The 16031-nt window shown below is 36.5% G+C and overlaps 2 protein-coding genes across 2 annotated transcripts; both read left to right on the top strand.

Moving 5' to 3' along the window:
- The first annotated feature begins 3502 nt into the window (after positions 1-3502).
- Positions 3503-11240, top strand: LOC111397018. Its single transcript, XM_023023680.1, has 6 exons — positions 3503-4481; positions 4939-5814; positions 7691-7776; positions 8842-8982; positions 9450-10252; positions 10954-11240. Exons 1-5 carry the CDS (start codon positions 4110-4112, stop codon positions 9589-9591), a joined length of 1617 nt encoding a protein of 538 aa, XP_022879448.1. The 5' UTR covers positions 3503-4109; the 3' UTR covers positions 9592-10252; positions 10954-11240.
- A 1838-nt stretch (positions 11241-13078) lies between these two features.
- On the top strand, positions 13079-16027 carry LOC111397020 (probable prolyl 4-hydroxylase 9). The gene is made up of 8 exons (XM_023023682.1): positions 13079-13354; positions 13518-13640; positions 13983-14140; positions 14442-14544; positions 14856-14951; positions 15279-15344; positions 15462-15581; positions 15702-16027. Exons 1-8 carry the CDS (start codon positions 13229-13231, stop codon positions 15789-15791), a joined length of 882 nt encoding a protein of 293 aa, XP_022879450.1. The 5' UTR covers positions 13079-13228; the 3' UTR covers positions 15792-16027.
- Positions 16028-16031: the final 4 nt, after the last annotated feature.

The following is a 16031-nucleotide window of genomic DNA, read 5'->3' on the forward strand; positions in this document are numbered from 1 at the left end:
TTTCTCACTATCTTAGGCTCGGAGATTTTCTCTTCTAGGTTGAAGCTAGAATTCACTATGTCATTTAGGCTCATAAAGAAGACATCAAAAGTCTCATCATCTATCATTTTAATTTCTTCAAACCTATTGGTCAGTTTTTGCAACTTCGAATTCTTAACCATTTGAGTTCTCTCATGCATGGTTTCTAGGATATCCCAAACTTCGTTCGCAACCTCACACATGGATACACTCCTAAACTCTTTTGGGAAGACAGCCATAAAGAGGGCATGTAGGGCTTAGCTATTCTAGTTACAACTATCTAGTTTAGCCTTTGACCAATTTTCTATGGAGGTAGGAGTGACAACATTATTAACCATGGTACCAAGTGCAAGCCAACAGTTAACTACACTCAACCAAATTCTCTCATCCATAGATTTCAAAAATGCCCTCATCCAAAGTTTCCAATAAGAGTAATTGCTACCATCAAAATAGAGCGGGATAGTCAACGAGGTACTCATCTAGATAAAGTAAGGCCAGGACACGCAATTAGGCTCTGACACCACTTGAAGGACCGGCTAGAACGCTCTTGACTACTTGTGAGTTCAGGTTTGGAAACAACTTCAAATTTTAGAATTACAAAATTTACATTTTAGACAATTTATTACTTCGACCTTACGTGCAAAATTATAATAATTAAAGCAACAAGTCACTTTTAATTAGTTTTATAGATGATTAAACATATAACTCCATTTTTCCTATATTTGAATGCGGCAATTGTAATAATATGGAAAACAGTGAACAATGCACAATTTGTTGACGCAGAAACCCAATGTAGGAAAAATTTCGGGACCAAGCTAGTTACCTCCACTATAGTCAATCGGGGTTATAGTGCGATTCCAAACTAGCAACTCCCTCTAGTTCTAGCTGTTGTAATTCCTATAATCTCTAAGATCCGATGTTAATCTTTCAATCTCACGATCTACTGTCGTAGATATTGTCTAGTTACTCCATTAGACTTTTCGATCTACCTTTTGCAGCCCACAAGATCTGCTATATTTTTTCAGCCTGTTGTTCTTAAACCGATTGCCTCTTCCAAATGGAATTCTCAAGAACCTCATATTCTGGTGCTTTTCTTCAATGAATTAAGGAAGCCAGGTGTTTTGGATTCTTAAACCTTTGATTTTTTTTCCAAAACTTGGTTGTCAGATTACAAGATCGATATGTTTGATTCCACCGATGAATTGTGTTCTTGGATATCAAAGATAATATGAATGTGTTTATGTTGTTGAAGCACAATGAGCAACCTTTTTCGTCCATGCCTTGGGTTTTTATAGTTGGGGATGAATAAATATCATGGACCATGTAAAGTTCTCCAAAATTGCAACTTAGGATTTGGTCGGATATCACTGTCGCTGGAACGAAAACTCGACGAAAAGAAAAAGACGACTTTTCGCTCGAGCGACACAGGGGTGACAAGCGAGCAACGATGGTTCTATTATTTTCACTCGAGCGATGGTCAGGCGGGTAGCTAGCGAAATTCCTACAGTCATCTTACCTTATTTCCAACTTTAAACTCGAACCCTAATCAATCCTAAGCATCTATACAAATTGCAACCCAAGTTCTTAACTTTTACAAAAGTTCAATTACATTATTTTTATTCACAAAATTGGCAATTACAATATAAAACATAACAATATGCCACCAAGAAACACCTATATTTTAATCAGTCATTCTCATATTCTCCTCAATGAAGGCAACACTATAATCTCTACACTGTTACAACACCAGTGAACAGCCGCTGCAACACCTCGCGTGGCGTTGCAAATTGGCCGAAACAATGCCTCTGTTAACGGTGTCACCTTCACCGCAGTAGCACGCCTCTTTGTGCATAGGTCCAGCTCTTGTAGAAAGGGGGTAGGAAGAGAAAAAGAGAGGTTGGGAAGAGAGAGATCTCCTTGCACAGATCCAACTTCGATAGAGTTGTAGAAAGAGGTTGAGAGCGAGAGCGAGAGAGAATATATAGTTATAGAGAGTGAAATAATTAGGGTTTGGGTAGGATGAATATGTCAAATAATTTAATTTTTAAAATATTATTATTAACATTTGAAATTCATTTATATTTGATTTTTGAAAAGAAAACATTTAAATCTTAATTTTGAATTGGATAATTTAAAACGAGGAGGTGAGTGTAATTTCACAAATCTAAAATCATAAAGTATAAATTCTTTTATGGGAAAAATTTATAAGTAAGAGGATAAGTATCACTCATTTCAAAACTAAGGATAAAAGTTTCAAATTTCAAAAATCAGATATTTAGTAAAATTTATTTATGATTTAATTAATTAATTATATATTTTATTAATTAAATATATGAATATCACAGATCTATACAATTTGGTCACAAATTAACAAAATTTTAGATCACATTTTATTTTTTGTCACAATTTATCATTATTATTGATCACATATTGTTTATTAGTCACGGATTAACCAATTTAGTGGTCACAGTCAACACAATCATTTGTGATCACCACCGACACTTGTGACCACCATCACCAACATTTGTAACAACCACCTCACCACCACCGCTAGATGTGTCGCCAAATCCATTTTCACCAACTCTAGATCCACCATCAGCAGTGTCGATCCACCACCATCGCCACGAATAAACTCATCCCAACATCACCATACCATGGAAACCACCACCACCAACAAACAAAAATCAATTAAATCTTCACGCTCGAAAACCATCCAAAAAATCATTTTCAAAATCATGGTAGATCCACAACCATGGCAGATCCAAAACCATAAAAATTACTGCTACCACCAGATCCACCTCCAGCACCATCGCCACCATAATTCCTACAACCAACACCACCATACCGAATCACAAGTTGCACACCACGTGACCACCATCACCACAAAACCATCTAAAAAACTACCACAAAACCACCACAAAACAACCACAAAATCCATCACAAAACAACCACCACAAACGACAAACCCATCAGCGTGCAAAGACCGTTGTCCATAAAATGCTACGCACCGGTGACCAAAGCGTATGCCATTGTGTGCAACACTCTGAGCTTGTTACTACGTAAAGCGCAGGCGAATTCAAGCACTGTTTCAGTGGTGAACGGCGATGGGTTTGCCCTTACAACAACGACTGTTTAGCGCAATGGATTCTCCGCCGCGTTGTTACCGACAGGTGATGAAGAAAAAAGGGTAGAAGGACAAGCCCTACTTGGCAGTGGAGGTAAGTCATCAGATAGCCGAACGCCTCCATTGGAGACAAGACAAGTCATTGGAGTGATAAAAAGAGAGACGAGAGAAAAAATGTAGAGAGAGAATAAAGAAGAAAGTGATTAGGTTTAGATTGAAAATGAATTAGGATTTGGAATGAAATAGGGTATATTAATTAATTTTTATATATAATAATTAATTAATTAAACATTTGATTTTTGGACAGTGAAACATTCAGTCTAATTTTAAAATTTTGAATTTTTAAAGTAGGATGTGGTGTAATTTCCACTTCTTTTATCCTATCATACAAAGTGCAAAGCCCATTTATAAGACCAGCTTAGAATAAATGGATAAACCGTGATGATATTTGTCCCATGACCCCATCATGTCTGCACATTAGGTTTATGTGAAACTATCTGAAATAATTTAATAATATAACATAGCATTAAGCTCCTATTTATTCTGCATTATGTTGATTCAGTCGACATCTCAAACCTATCAAATAGTGTCATTAGCTCACATCGTAGGAATTTTGTATTTGACCGTTAAATTTTCTTTGGAAGCTAGCATAGGAAGACAAGATCAGGCACCGGTTGAGGAGTTAGGAAATGGGAAAGGATGAGGTGGGTGAGGACTGGAGGTTCGGACTCTCTCTCTTCTTTCTAGGTGTATTTTAACCTCGAATAAAAAAGTTTTGATCAGAGATAACTTACATGGTAAAATTAAAATGTTGATACGATCCAAAAAGGGGAGGGGAGGGAAAAAAAAAAAAAAGTTGATCATCAAGTTGCAACAATTTCCGTAGGCTGGGGAGCAGTTGTGAAATTTTACTAAAAATACAAACTAAAGGTTTCGAGTTTCCCAAACTCACTGAAATCGCCGAGACATGGCGTTCTTCACCAAGTGCATCACTCTCCACGCTCCTTTCTCCATCCATCGTTCAGTCAATCAAATTCTACCTCAATCGTCATCAGATTACGCCAATTATGCTGCTCCTTTCCACAAGTTGCTTCTCTGTTCTTATCCGACTTTCCCTGGGAAGCGGTGGCTGGGCACTAACGCTGAGTCGTCGATTCAGTTTGAGTTCGCCGGGTCAAGCGCGTATGATCTCCTAGGGGTATCAGAGAGCAGCTCATTCGCAGAAATCAAAGCCTCTTTTCGGAAATTGGCAAAGGAAACTCATCCGGACCTAGCGCACTCTCCCAGTGATACCTGTGATGCTTCCAATAAATTCATTCAAATCCTCGCAGCTTATGAGGTAAACCCCCCCCCCCCCCTAGATGTGAAATTTTAGAATTTGAATTCATTTTTTCCGCTTATTTATTTTTCTGATTTCAAAAGAAATGGTGAAGAGAGACGATGATTGTAAGTGGAGCCGTGAGGTTGAGATCTAATGAATTTGGGGTTGATTGACCCAATCAGTGTAATTCTTAATCTGTGGCGATACCAATTGGAGCATCACAATTTTGTGCTTGGTGAATAAAGAAGAATCACATACTTGTTTGGGCCTTGTTCTCCTGTGCGCGCAGTCATAACCGCATAATATTAGTTTTGAAGTTTAGCAAATCAAGTTTTGATTTTATTTTATCTAAGTATCTTAACATGTTACACAATTGGCATGCACAACATCATGCTCATATGTCCATTTGCCAGATTTAATACTGTCACATGTTTTAAAGCAAAAATTATATGTAGTAATCACTACTGGATTACAGATACTCTCAGATTCTGAGAAGAGAGCTCATTATGATCGGTATCTCTTATCTCAAAGAGCATTTGTTCAAAAACATTCTAGAAATGATCCCATTATGTACTATGCATCACATAGAGATCCAGAGATGGAAATGGAAGTCGTTGAATGGTTGAAATGGTATAGATATACAATCAAAGACATTTTGGCAGAAAGAAGGGTGGCAGCTGGATCAGGTTATTTTGATGTCCTGGAAAGGGACTTTTATTCAGCCATACATGCAGCATACTACGGACCTGAGATTGAGTCCAGGGATCTCCTTCCTGACCGTTTTGAAGCTGAGGAGAGGTCCACAGATTCAACGCCTGAGGTGCTGCATTTGGTTTCGGGCAGGGACCTTTTTGGGATGGTATGTTTGGCCAATAAGGTTCCTGAAATATCACAATCCTACAATGAAAAGCTGACATCTTTTGAGTCGGGTTTGTGCGAATCTGTTGTGGATTTCAGCCAAAAAATGGATTCTGACAGATCTGATGGTGTAATTTCTGAGCAGCAATCCCCAAGTAGTGATTACCACACATCTGATGCTTATAAAGACCTGGAATTGCATGTGTCAGGGAGACGTGTCGCCATGGCCACAAGAGTCCTGCCAACGTGTTCTAGTGGGATACGAGATGAGGATTCTGAAGACCAAATACACGTTTACCTCACTGCACGTGAAGACACAAATAGTGCAAGTCAGGTGTTTTCTAGAGATAACCTTGCAGATTTGTCAGTTGGATCGAGGATACCTCTGGGAATTATAACTGGTCTGGGAACCAGCCCTGAAGAAGGAAGCTGCTATGTCTACAATAATAGTGGCAAGAAAACCCATGTGATTATGAAGCACAGAACACTGCTGGTGTGTGTACTCCATCCTTCCAATTCACTCTCAGATAGCTTACACTTTTGTGAAACTAGTTCTTAAGAAAGCATTGGAAGTAAAACAAACTTTTCAACGTGTGCTCTACCTTTACGTGTTTATGCATGTTATTTTTGTCTTTATTGGTAGGCCCAATGATTCAGCTCGAATAGAAATTGACTTTAACATGCACACTTAAAGCTAACCTTGACCATCCCGTGTGTAACAACACGTCCTCCCACCTCTTCACCTGGGATATTGAACATCTTCCCTTCACAAGTAAACCTTCAAACTATGCGTATCGCCTTAACTCCACCAGCTATCAACCTGCCACTTGCCAAGCCATCCACGAATTATCCCAGTAGTTCCTTTGAGTGTTTCCGCACTCACCTTGATATCTACTCATTAGAGAGCTCCTCTTGGTCCAGTTTGATAGTTCATTTCCAACCCTTTGAGATCCCACTTGACAAAGGCATTACTATATCTTATATCTGCAGAGTCCAATCACAATCCTAACTTGACTCAGTTGGGAGATAGGAGTAAGATTTAGAGATATTTTCATTTTAATTTTGATTAATTTTCTAATTATCAGAAACTAAGGACTCTTATTTTCCCAATTTAGTGGTGGAGCATCTTAAAATGAAAAAAATAGCAGCTCTTTCTCATTCAGACAGTGGACTATAAAGAATAATAATGAGACTGCTGATGTGGTAGCTTAAAATTGTTGCTAGGACGAGTTGGGTTAGTTTAAAACTGTCTGGGAAGGCTTTTACAAGGATGGCTTTTGCAGGCCTGAACCTCGACTTCAAAAACATGTGAAATCCTTGAGTTCAATTACTTGCTTGATATGGTTTGAGCATTACACCATACAGACAGGGGAGAGTGATCAAGTTTTCACCCTGTATAGGACATATGGGTAAACTAAGGTAGTCAAAGAGCTGTTACTTAGTTACGTTTGAGATTGTGTATTCCATGGAGTTCCATTTTGTTGCATACAATGTGGATAGTTGACATGAATTTCCACACCATCTGCTCGTACACCACATATTGGTTGAGCCCATAGAGTTGGCCAGAGTAATCATAGAACCGAACCTTGACACAAAAGTGAGTAAGCTTAGAATCCAATCTGAACACAAAAGCTTCAGCCATTATATCTTGGGCTACATGTTTATATCATAATAAATCTTTCTCTTCATTAATCTTCCTCTGTGCGACAACACTTTCTCCCGCTCGTTGACTCGACATACCTAACATCTGATCATCATCTTTTTTGTTGTTTTTGTATGTTTGGTGGGGTAAGGCTCAGGGAGATAGTTGATTCAATTTGATAGCCTTGCATATGTAGGATTATATATGCACTGATTTAACTGGTGACACACATACGAATATTGAAGTATGTCAGTGCATGATATTTATTTGATCATCGATTTTTGTCATTGGAAAAAATTATGAACTATGATTAGATTTTGGCTATACTTTTTAACTTCTTGTGGTATGTTTCCTTGCTGAATACAATGGATACTAGAGACTTGGGTTGTCAGCTGTTCTAGTATTATTGATATATGAAATTTCACCCAATATTTTTTATCATCGCCAGTTCCCGGGGAAGCTTGACCAATGCGTAATGGTTCATAGTCCTAATTAAGCTGTTTCTTCTTCTGCATCCTGATTGTACGAAGAATAGCTATCTTTCTGACTTCATCAACTGTGAAATTCAAGAATCTATTTTCTTTGGCCCTCAAAAGATGTAGTTTTGTTGCTTTTATCAGCTATTTGTCAGAATGCGAGAGAAGTAATAGTTATAGAATATGTAACTGTAACATATAGTTCTATACACTTTGCTTGATCCTTGTATTCATGTGGAAATGTCTTTCAGGTTAAACACATGCACTGGTATGAAGTTGGAGATAAAGTTTCAGTTTGTGAATGCAGATGTAGTAGAGCCCGTTTGCCACCAAGCAGGTAAAAACTTTCCTTTGCATTCCAGTAGACAAGCTTCTGAAATACACATGACTGTTTCCAAATGAACATGAAACTCTTCATTGAACTTTTTTCGTTATTCTATTATAGTTTCATACATGTATCTGACTCCAAATTTATATTAGGGAAAAGACTTAGTTTGTTGTTGGTAATAAAAGATTTGGAGTTGATGGTTAGTTAAGGAAACAGAAATTGTTTTTGACATAGCATTTGACATTCTTCTCTGACAATTGACATGCTTCATCCAGCCTAGTTTTGTTGTGCTATTATATGTTTCATGATGGTAAAGTAGTTGTTAGGAGAGTAAAGACTGTTGGATAAAGGATTCTTTTGTCCTTGTTCTTTCCATCTGATATTATCCTGATTTTACTCCCTTTTAACATTGTTTTATTCTGTTACTGAACTAGAGACTCTAATCACCTCATCGTTTCTTCAGTGCACAATAACATATATTCTTCTTTCGCCTGAACATCATAATTTTCTCTCTTATACCTCATGCAGATATACATGTATGGTTGCGTACGTATAATATCTGTTGTTTAGTCACACATGTCTATATGTGCATCTACTGTGGCCCCATTTGGTAGGGATTTTTTGCCCCAAAAAATTGATTTTTTGACCGTTATTTTACTATTCAAGCCGTAATTTTTGACTTCTTCTCTCACATGTGGACCTCACTTTTCTTCTAACGGTCAAAAAATCAATTCTCAAAAACCCTACCAAACGAGCTCTATATGGATGTTTATGCTTTTGGTTGAGTGATTTGCTTCCGATCAGTTTGTCTTCATTTTGCTGGATTCCCTTCTCCTTTTTTTTCTTTTTCTTTTTCTTTTTTTTTTTTTTTTGGGTTTCTGTAGCGGTGTAAACATAATTTGGTCAGATAAACTGCTGAAATCACTTGGTAAATTCCTAAGTATATCATTATTTTTGGTGAAACATCAAACATATATCGCTTTCAACTATTATTTCACAATCTTTTGGGTTTGGTGCTACTTGAATCAATGTTTCTTGATCTTATTGTACGTTACTTTTCTTCTTCCGCAACAGGTTTTGGCTGTTTGAGCCTCGCAGTGCTATGCATGACATAGGAGGTTGGTATGTTGAGACATTTGGAAGGAATAAGAAGGGGCGGACTGTCCCATCTCAGAGGTACTGGGACGGTTTGGATGCTTATGAACAGTTGGAAAAGTAAGTATCTCATGTGTATGCCTATTAAAAATATAAAAGAACTAAAGAACTTGTCATCTCATTTTTATCTTTGTAAAGGAAGCAAAGTTCATGTACTGGGAATTTACACTCCCTTGAATTTGAGGTCTTAATAGTTTTCAAAGAGCTCAAACGTTAATAGATTCTCACACTTGAGAGCAAATGTTGCAAATTAGCCAAAGTAAATAGGCTGAATTTCATCCACTTGTCCTGAAAGTTCTGTTGTAATTGGTCTTGTTATGCCTAAATGAAACAATAAAGTTTCACATTGATGACGTACCACATGCAGACTGGATGATTTTTGTTTATTGCGTTCTTTCAATTTTCTATTAATAAATGGGGGAAAAAGAAGAAGAAGAAGAACAGAACAACTGTCATTTTTTCAGGATATCTGCACCGTGTTCTTGAAAATGGAAGTTCTTTTTAATTCTATTCAATCTCATATGCAGGAGAGTCCATCCAGCAATGTACTTACTTGCTCTTGCTTATAGAACTCTGGATATCGAAAATGCAAGAAGGAAACAGACAGTGAAGGGTATAGTTGAGGCCAAAATGTCTAGAGTTCTCAGTTGGTGTAAGAGACTTGTATAGAAAATATTGGCTCTTCATTGGGTGATAAATGCTGATCTCCTAGATGGAGACAACATTGTTATTGAGTCCTGGGTTCCACAAGCAGCTTTCTTTAGTATTCTCTGATTGAAACTTCAAATTGAAATTGTCTACGACATCAAGCAGTGTCACTCTAGATCCTTCAGTGAATATTGATAATGACGAAAAGGCATTAAAAATGCTGTTTCCAGATGATGACGTGAACATGAAATCTTTGTCATCATACTTGCAGATATGACCCTCCAAAAATGTCCTGCCTGGTTCCTGAAGTCATTTCTGAATAATGGCTTATTATTATTATTATTTTTTTTTGAAAGGTAATTATTATCCATTGGAGCTTATTGCACACAAGAAAGGGACAAGTATAGAACAATCTCTCTCGTCATTGGAGGCAGTCTATAGAGTAAGGGTAAAGCCTACAGTCTTGTGGGCTCCTCCTCCTCCCCAGCTCAGATCCCATCTTCATCATTTCCTTTACATGAGGAGCAACTCCTGGTTCATTAATCACCAGAAAACACGTCATATTGAAGTTTAAATTACAATAAAACAAATCGAAATGGGGATGCCAGGCTTTTGTACGGCCTTCATTGTTCTCGATGGTGGCTTGAATGAATTGAAAGGCGTCCTGATTCAGCTAATTCAGGTATTTCTGACATTAGGTTTGTTCTAACTACACCTTAATTATGAACAATCTCTACTGAAATAAATAGCAGGTACTATCTGTATCTTATTTAAACTTTGTATTGTAACTTAATCACCATAAGGCAAATACATGTGATTATTGTCCTTGAATATTGCAAAATTTAGTTTAGAAGTTTAACAGTATCCTACCTCTTCTTTGCATGTGGCTGTAACCCTGAGACATGCTTTATTTTTTTCCCCAAAGTAATTACTTGGATAGATTCTCTTTTGTGTCAGTCAGCGTGGATTGAATTTTGAGCTATGCCTGATTTGGAGGCACATAGTGTCATAACCGTTTGTCATGGGAAATATTATTTTTTTAGTCATTACTTTGAGAGTTCTACACAAGAAAGCAAAGATACCCTTTTGGAACCTTGCACAACTCCAGTAATCTATCTGGAGCCTGGATCTGGAAGAGTATTGGCGTAACGAGCAATTGTTGAAACATTTTCTTCATGTTGATATTTGATTTAGCCCCCATTTGTTTCCCATTATTTGGCCATTAAAATGAAAAATATGAGCGTTATCCATCACATCAAGCCACCATATTTAAATTTCTATCTCTTGTGTGGGGTTCGTAACGACTATTTTTTTTTTTTTTGTCATTCTTACATTAATGGGAGACAAACGGGGCCTTACTTTCTGCCATTTCTTCTTTTTCAGGTGCTCAGGGGAGAAGGAAAATACACCAAATGGAAGTCTAATTTGCAGAGCACGTAGACATTGTCATCTTGTTGCTCCGTGCTGGCAGTCACTGAATGTTTGCCTAATTTAAGAAAATTGCTTATCTTTGTTTGACAAGCCTGTGACTTGATTGCTATTTACCCTTGTTTGATGGAGATTAAAATCTGATGTTTAGCAGACTTTAATAAAAATAGATGGAATGTGTGCTTAAAAATTTGTGGGTGTTATGTAATGTATAATTAAAATTAATTGTTGACTTTGATTTAGATTTTAAAGATTTTTAATGGTAGCAAACGTGTGCTAATCTCTAGCTTTTAGATCTTGGTTCAGTTCTAAAGGTCTGGCCTTTAGATTTAAATCTGTAGTATTTGTCAAAGTTTGTGATATTATTTTTTGATTTTGGGAGGTCGACCAAAAAACTGGAGGTGAAAAAATGAAGCAAGGATCAGAGACAAGTAACGTTCAAACGAGTCTTCGCACGTGCATTATGTCACCTCTTCAATGATCAATTCCAACCTGCAATTATTATCATATTAACATTCTATAATTTGCCTATCTATCCTCAACAAAATAATAATAATAATAATAATAAAAATAAAAATGAAATAAAATAAAAGCCCAATATTCATAGATAACTATGAACTAAACTAAAGTCTTGTTTTGTTTAGCTAAAGTTTAAGTTTTTAGTAAATTATGATAAAAGTTGTCAATTGTTGAAAAGTTGATAAGTTTTAGAGTCTGTTTGGGAGTGATTTTGAGAATTGATTTTTTGACCATTAGGAGAAAAGTTGGGTCTACCTGTGAGAGAAAAAGTCAAATATGATAGTCGGAATAGGGAAATAACGGTCAAAAAATCAATTTTTTGGAGGAAAAAATCACTTTCAAACAGGACCTTAGAAAATGGGAGCCAAACAAAAGGTGGAAAATACCTTAACTTTTGACAATATTTCATTTTAGTCACTCAACTTTTCTTGTTTCTAACTCTTTGTTCAAGCTTTTATTCTTGTTACGCCTTTAATAACGAGTCACCGTGTTATCAACACAAGTCCACACATCGAGACATCGAAGCTCCTAAGTAGCATAGCAACATATTATGAGGCAAATATTTAAGAGTAGATAGCATTGGTATGAACAAGGCCAATCCGTATTGCTTGCCGGTTGGCAATCAATGCTTCGACATAAAATACGGTTTTTTTAGGTAAAGATTTGTCCAAAATAAAATCTTATGAATGATAAATATGATATCTCTACAGCAGACGTCAATATATCGATTGGAATCTAGAAATATTAAATGCATGCCCACCTATGGAGTGATAGATGGGCGTCTATAAAGAGATGTTTCAGACCAACAGATGAAGCTACGTGTCCTCCATCCAACGGTTCTTCTTCTACCTTTTTCTCTATAAATACTTGTGCTCTATACCTTTGTGAGATAATGTAAATTTATTATTTAGAACTACTATTTCTCCTCCTCTCTTGAGATAATATAGAAATTTTGACGATACCCACTATTGAAATTAGTTGTGTGCAAATACAATCAACTTACTTGATCGTCGAAGTGTTCATGGCCACAAACTTTAGCGTTGGGAATGGCCATGAGTGATTGACTGTTTGTGCCAATTGTGAGGGATGAATAAAGGTGGAGTTGCTTTATGTTGGCTACGTGAAGGTCCATTTCTAAGGTCAGCAATTATGTTAGATTTTTTTTTCACCAATAATGATACTTTTCACAAACTCTAACATCATTTTCTACGTAATTGATAAATTTCTTATGTGGACAACATGATCGTTAATGTCATCCAATCGTGCATCCTTCCAATTGTAAAGTCAATATTTATATATCATATAATTTTGTTAAAAATTGCATATTAATATGATGAGGAGTCCAATCAAGATTGCCTACATTGTACTTTGTAAGGGAGGTCTTTAAATCTTCCAATAAAGTGGTTCTTGGTAATTAAACTGATACTTGAGTGATAAGTTTTAAACGATGAAAGAAAGTTAGGGGGCCTCCTTCGTTATTTTACTCAAATATCACTTCCCGCCGCATACGGAAGACAAGTAGTACAAAAGTCATGATCGATTTGATTGCTGCATTCGAAAGTGGAAACATAGTAGAAAACTTTGAATTCTCGAAAGAACCAAAAGAAGAGAAAAAGCACAAAAGAAAACTGTATTTGCTATAGTAGCTGTTGAAAGAATAAGACTAGTTGCCATTGATTTTTATTTTTTATTTTTATTTTTTTTTCATCAAATGAAGAACAAAGGAAGCAAACTTGTAGGAGCAAATTGGATGATTTTAGGGTTGCCATCCATTTTCTTGCTATGCATATTCTTTTTTCTTGCCGGGTTCTTTGGTTGTACTCTTTTCTCTCAGCAGGTCTGGTATCCCTTCAATTTCCATTTTGTAAATGTCGATCTCGGAATTGACTGTTCGTTTCAGCTTTGAAATACCCATTAATACTAGTAATTATATTGATTATCGTTTTCATAATAAAGTGATTCTAATTCTATGAGTTATAATTTGATTATATGTGAGACAGGATGCGTCAAGCACTTCTTCAAGGCATTGGCCTCGGGGACTGCAGGAAGAGAAGAAGAAAGAGTTTGATGCGCTGCCGCGGGGAGAGACCGGAGAGGATAATCTCACTTCGATTCCTTTTCAGGCGAGTTTAAATTGTCTCTTTTATTGAATTGTGAGTCTAATTTTCTGGGCAGACCTTAGGTGATCGAATGTCCCTCCTGCATTAATGTTTCTTGAAATCCATTGCCGCTAATAGATTTCAAATGCTTGTCGGTTAATACTAAAAACGGAATTTGATATAAGATTTAAACTTTTCAACAATAAGCTAAAAACAAAAGGAAATCAGCACATTTGAAACCAAAATTTTCTTTAGTGTGTTTAAATATAAATATTCGAGTTTATCATCCACAGAATCTGATGGTTATAAGTATTTGCTTTCTTTTCCTTCGAATAATAATCTTGTTCTGTAATTGCTCTTATACAGATTTTGAGCTGGAATCCACGAGCATTGTACTTTCCAAGTTTTGCTAGTGCAGAACAATGTAAAAGCATAATAGAAACAGCAAAGGAACACCTTGAACCATCTTCCTTAGCTCTACGCGAGGGAGAAACAGCTGAAAATACCAAAGGAATTAGGACAAGGTAATTACTATTTCCCACTGAAATCAAATGGTGGATCATAATTAAGCATATGTGTTATTTTATGCTCATATGGTATTTTTAAATTCTGTTACTGTATTGAATTTTGCACCTTAACTATAACGGTCCTAAGGTGGTTAAATTTCTTGTCGGGTAAGTTCTTACCTGCACGAAAAGGCGTAAAGATCAGTGCACACAATTTGCTTCATCTGCTGTAGGCCTCTAAAGCATTAAAATACTTGGCCATTCTGTCTCCAGTGAGTTCATGTGATACATTCTAAGCTGTGATTTTCTTTGCTGTCAGTTCTGGCATGTTTATAAATGCATCTGAAGACGAAACTGGAATCCTGCATGAGATTGAGGCAAAAATTGCAAAAGTAACAATGATCCCCAGAACCCATGGAGAGGTAATGTGAGTTAGGCTACATCATCGATTTTATCTTGCTGTACTGAAATACACATTTTATAAATGGTATGATTGCGAACTCCTTTTGCAATCTCATAAAACATAATGTCCATATTATCGTAGGAAAACGAGCTTGAATTTTAGCTTTCCGAGAAGATGGTTTTGTGGTTCTGTAAATAACTTACTAAAATTGGTGTTTACTTGCTATGCTTACTTGTTCGCTTCATACACTTGATTAGAGTTGTATTAGGTAATATTTCGTCTTAGTTAAATCTTAGAAGTTCTCTAAATAATGCATGTACCATTTCTCAGGCATTCAACGTCTTGCGTTATGAGGTCGGTCAGAGATACCATTCTCATTATGATGCTTTCAATCCTGCTGAATATGGTGCACAGAAGAGCCAAAGGGTAATGCAAGCATGATATTAGAATTCATTCATACAAGATTTTCTGTAAGTAGTGGTTTAGTGCGTGATGAACAGAAAAGGAACTGAAATTGGTGATAAATCCAAGGATTAAATGTTCATGTCAATAATTTGCAGCACAATTGCATCTCTGTATTGATTTTGCTTTCTTTCTAAAATCACTAGCTGAATATAAAAACAGCACAAGATTTCCCTCAGAGAGATCTTCCTAAGCTAGTTAATGCCATAGGTTTCTTGTTCAAGATTTTATGCACATACTGTTAAATTAATGACTACTTAGTGTAACCTCAACTTAATTTACATTTTTCAGATAGCTTCTTTCTTGTTGTATTTGTCTGATGTTGAAGAAGGGGGTGAAACCATGTTCCCTATAGAGGTAAGATCAATCGTTTTTCTTTTATCCTTTTGTTATTTACCAGCTTCTTTTTCCTTCTATTTTTCCCTACTTTCGTTGGTATTGTAACGCACAGTGGCTCAATGCTTTGATCTACAGAACGGGCTAAACATGGACGCTACTTATGATTATCGTAAATGTATGGGTATGAAAGTAAAGCCACGCCGAGGAGACGCACTTCTGTTCTACTCACTATTCCCAAATGGTACAATTAATCCGGTGAGTTGTGATGTATATTGCTTCTCTCTTTTCTTTTACTTCTTTTAGAACAATTCCTCATTTTTTTTCCATCATTGTGTTGAGTTTTGACTGTTACACGTTGCTTTGCTACAACTGCAGACATCTCTTCATGGGAGCTGTCCGGTGATCAATGGGGAAAAATGGGTAGCCACAAAATGGATCAGGGATCAAGATCAGGAAGAAGACTAGATTTATGTCCACTGCTCTGAGCATTATCCTAAAAATTTTGGTCATCAGAAATTGGACATCCATTTTTGTTTAAACTCAGAGTTGCCAATAAGATTTGTGTATAGAAACACTAGCAATACCTAGCTTTTATATGAACATTTTGCTATACGCTTCTGGGCAGCTTTACTCTAAATTTTCAAAAGAATAAAGGGTGGCTCGATATGGAAGTTGAGGGGTTTCCTCCCTCTTTCAAGCTTTTTC

The sequence above is a fragment of the Olea europaea genome, chromosome 7, assembly GCF_002742605.1.
Source record: "Olea europaea var. sylvestris chromosome 7, O_europaea_v1, whole genome shotgun sequence".
Classification (NCBI taxonomy): domain Eukaryota; kingdom Viridiplantae; phylum Streptophyta; class Magnoliopsida; order Lamiales; family Oleaceae; genus Olea; species Olea europaea.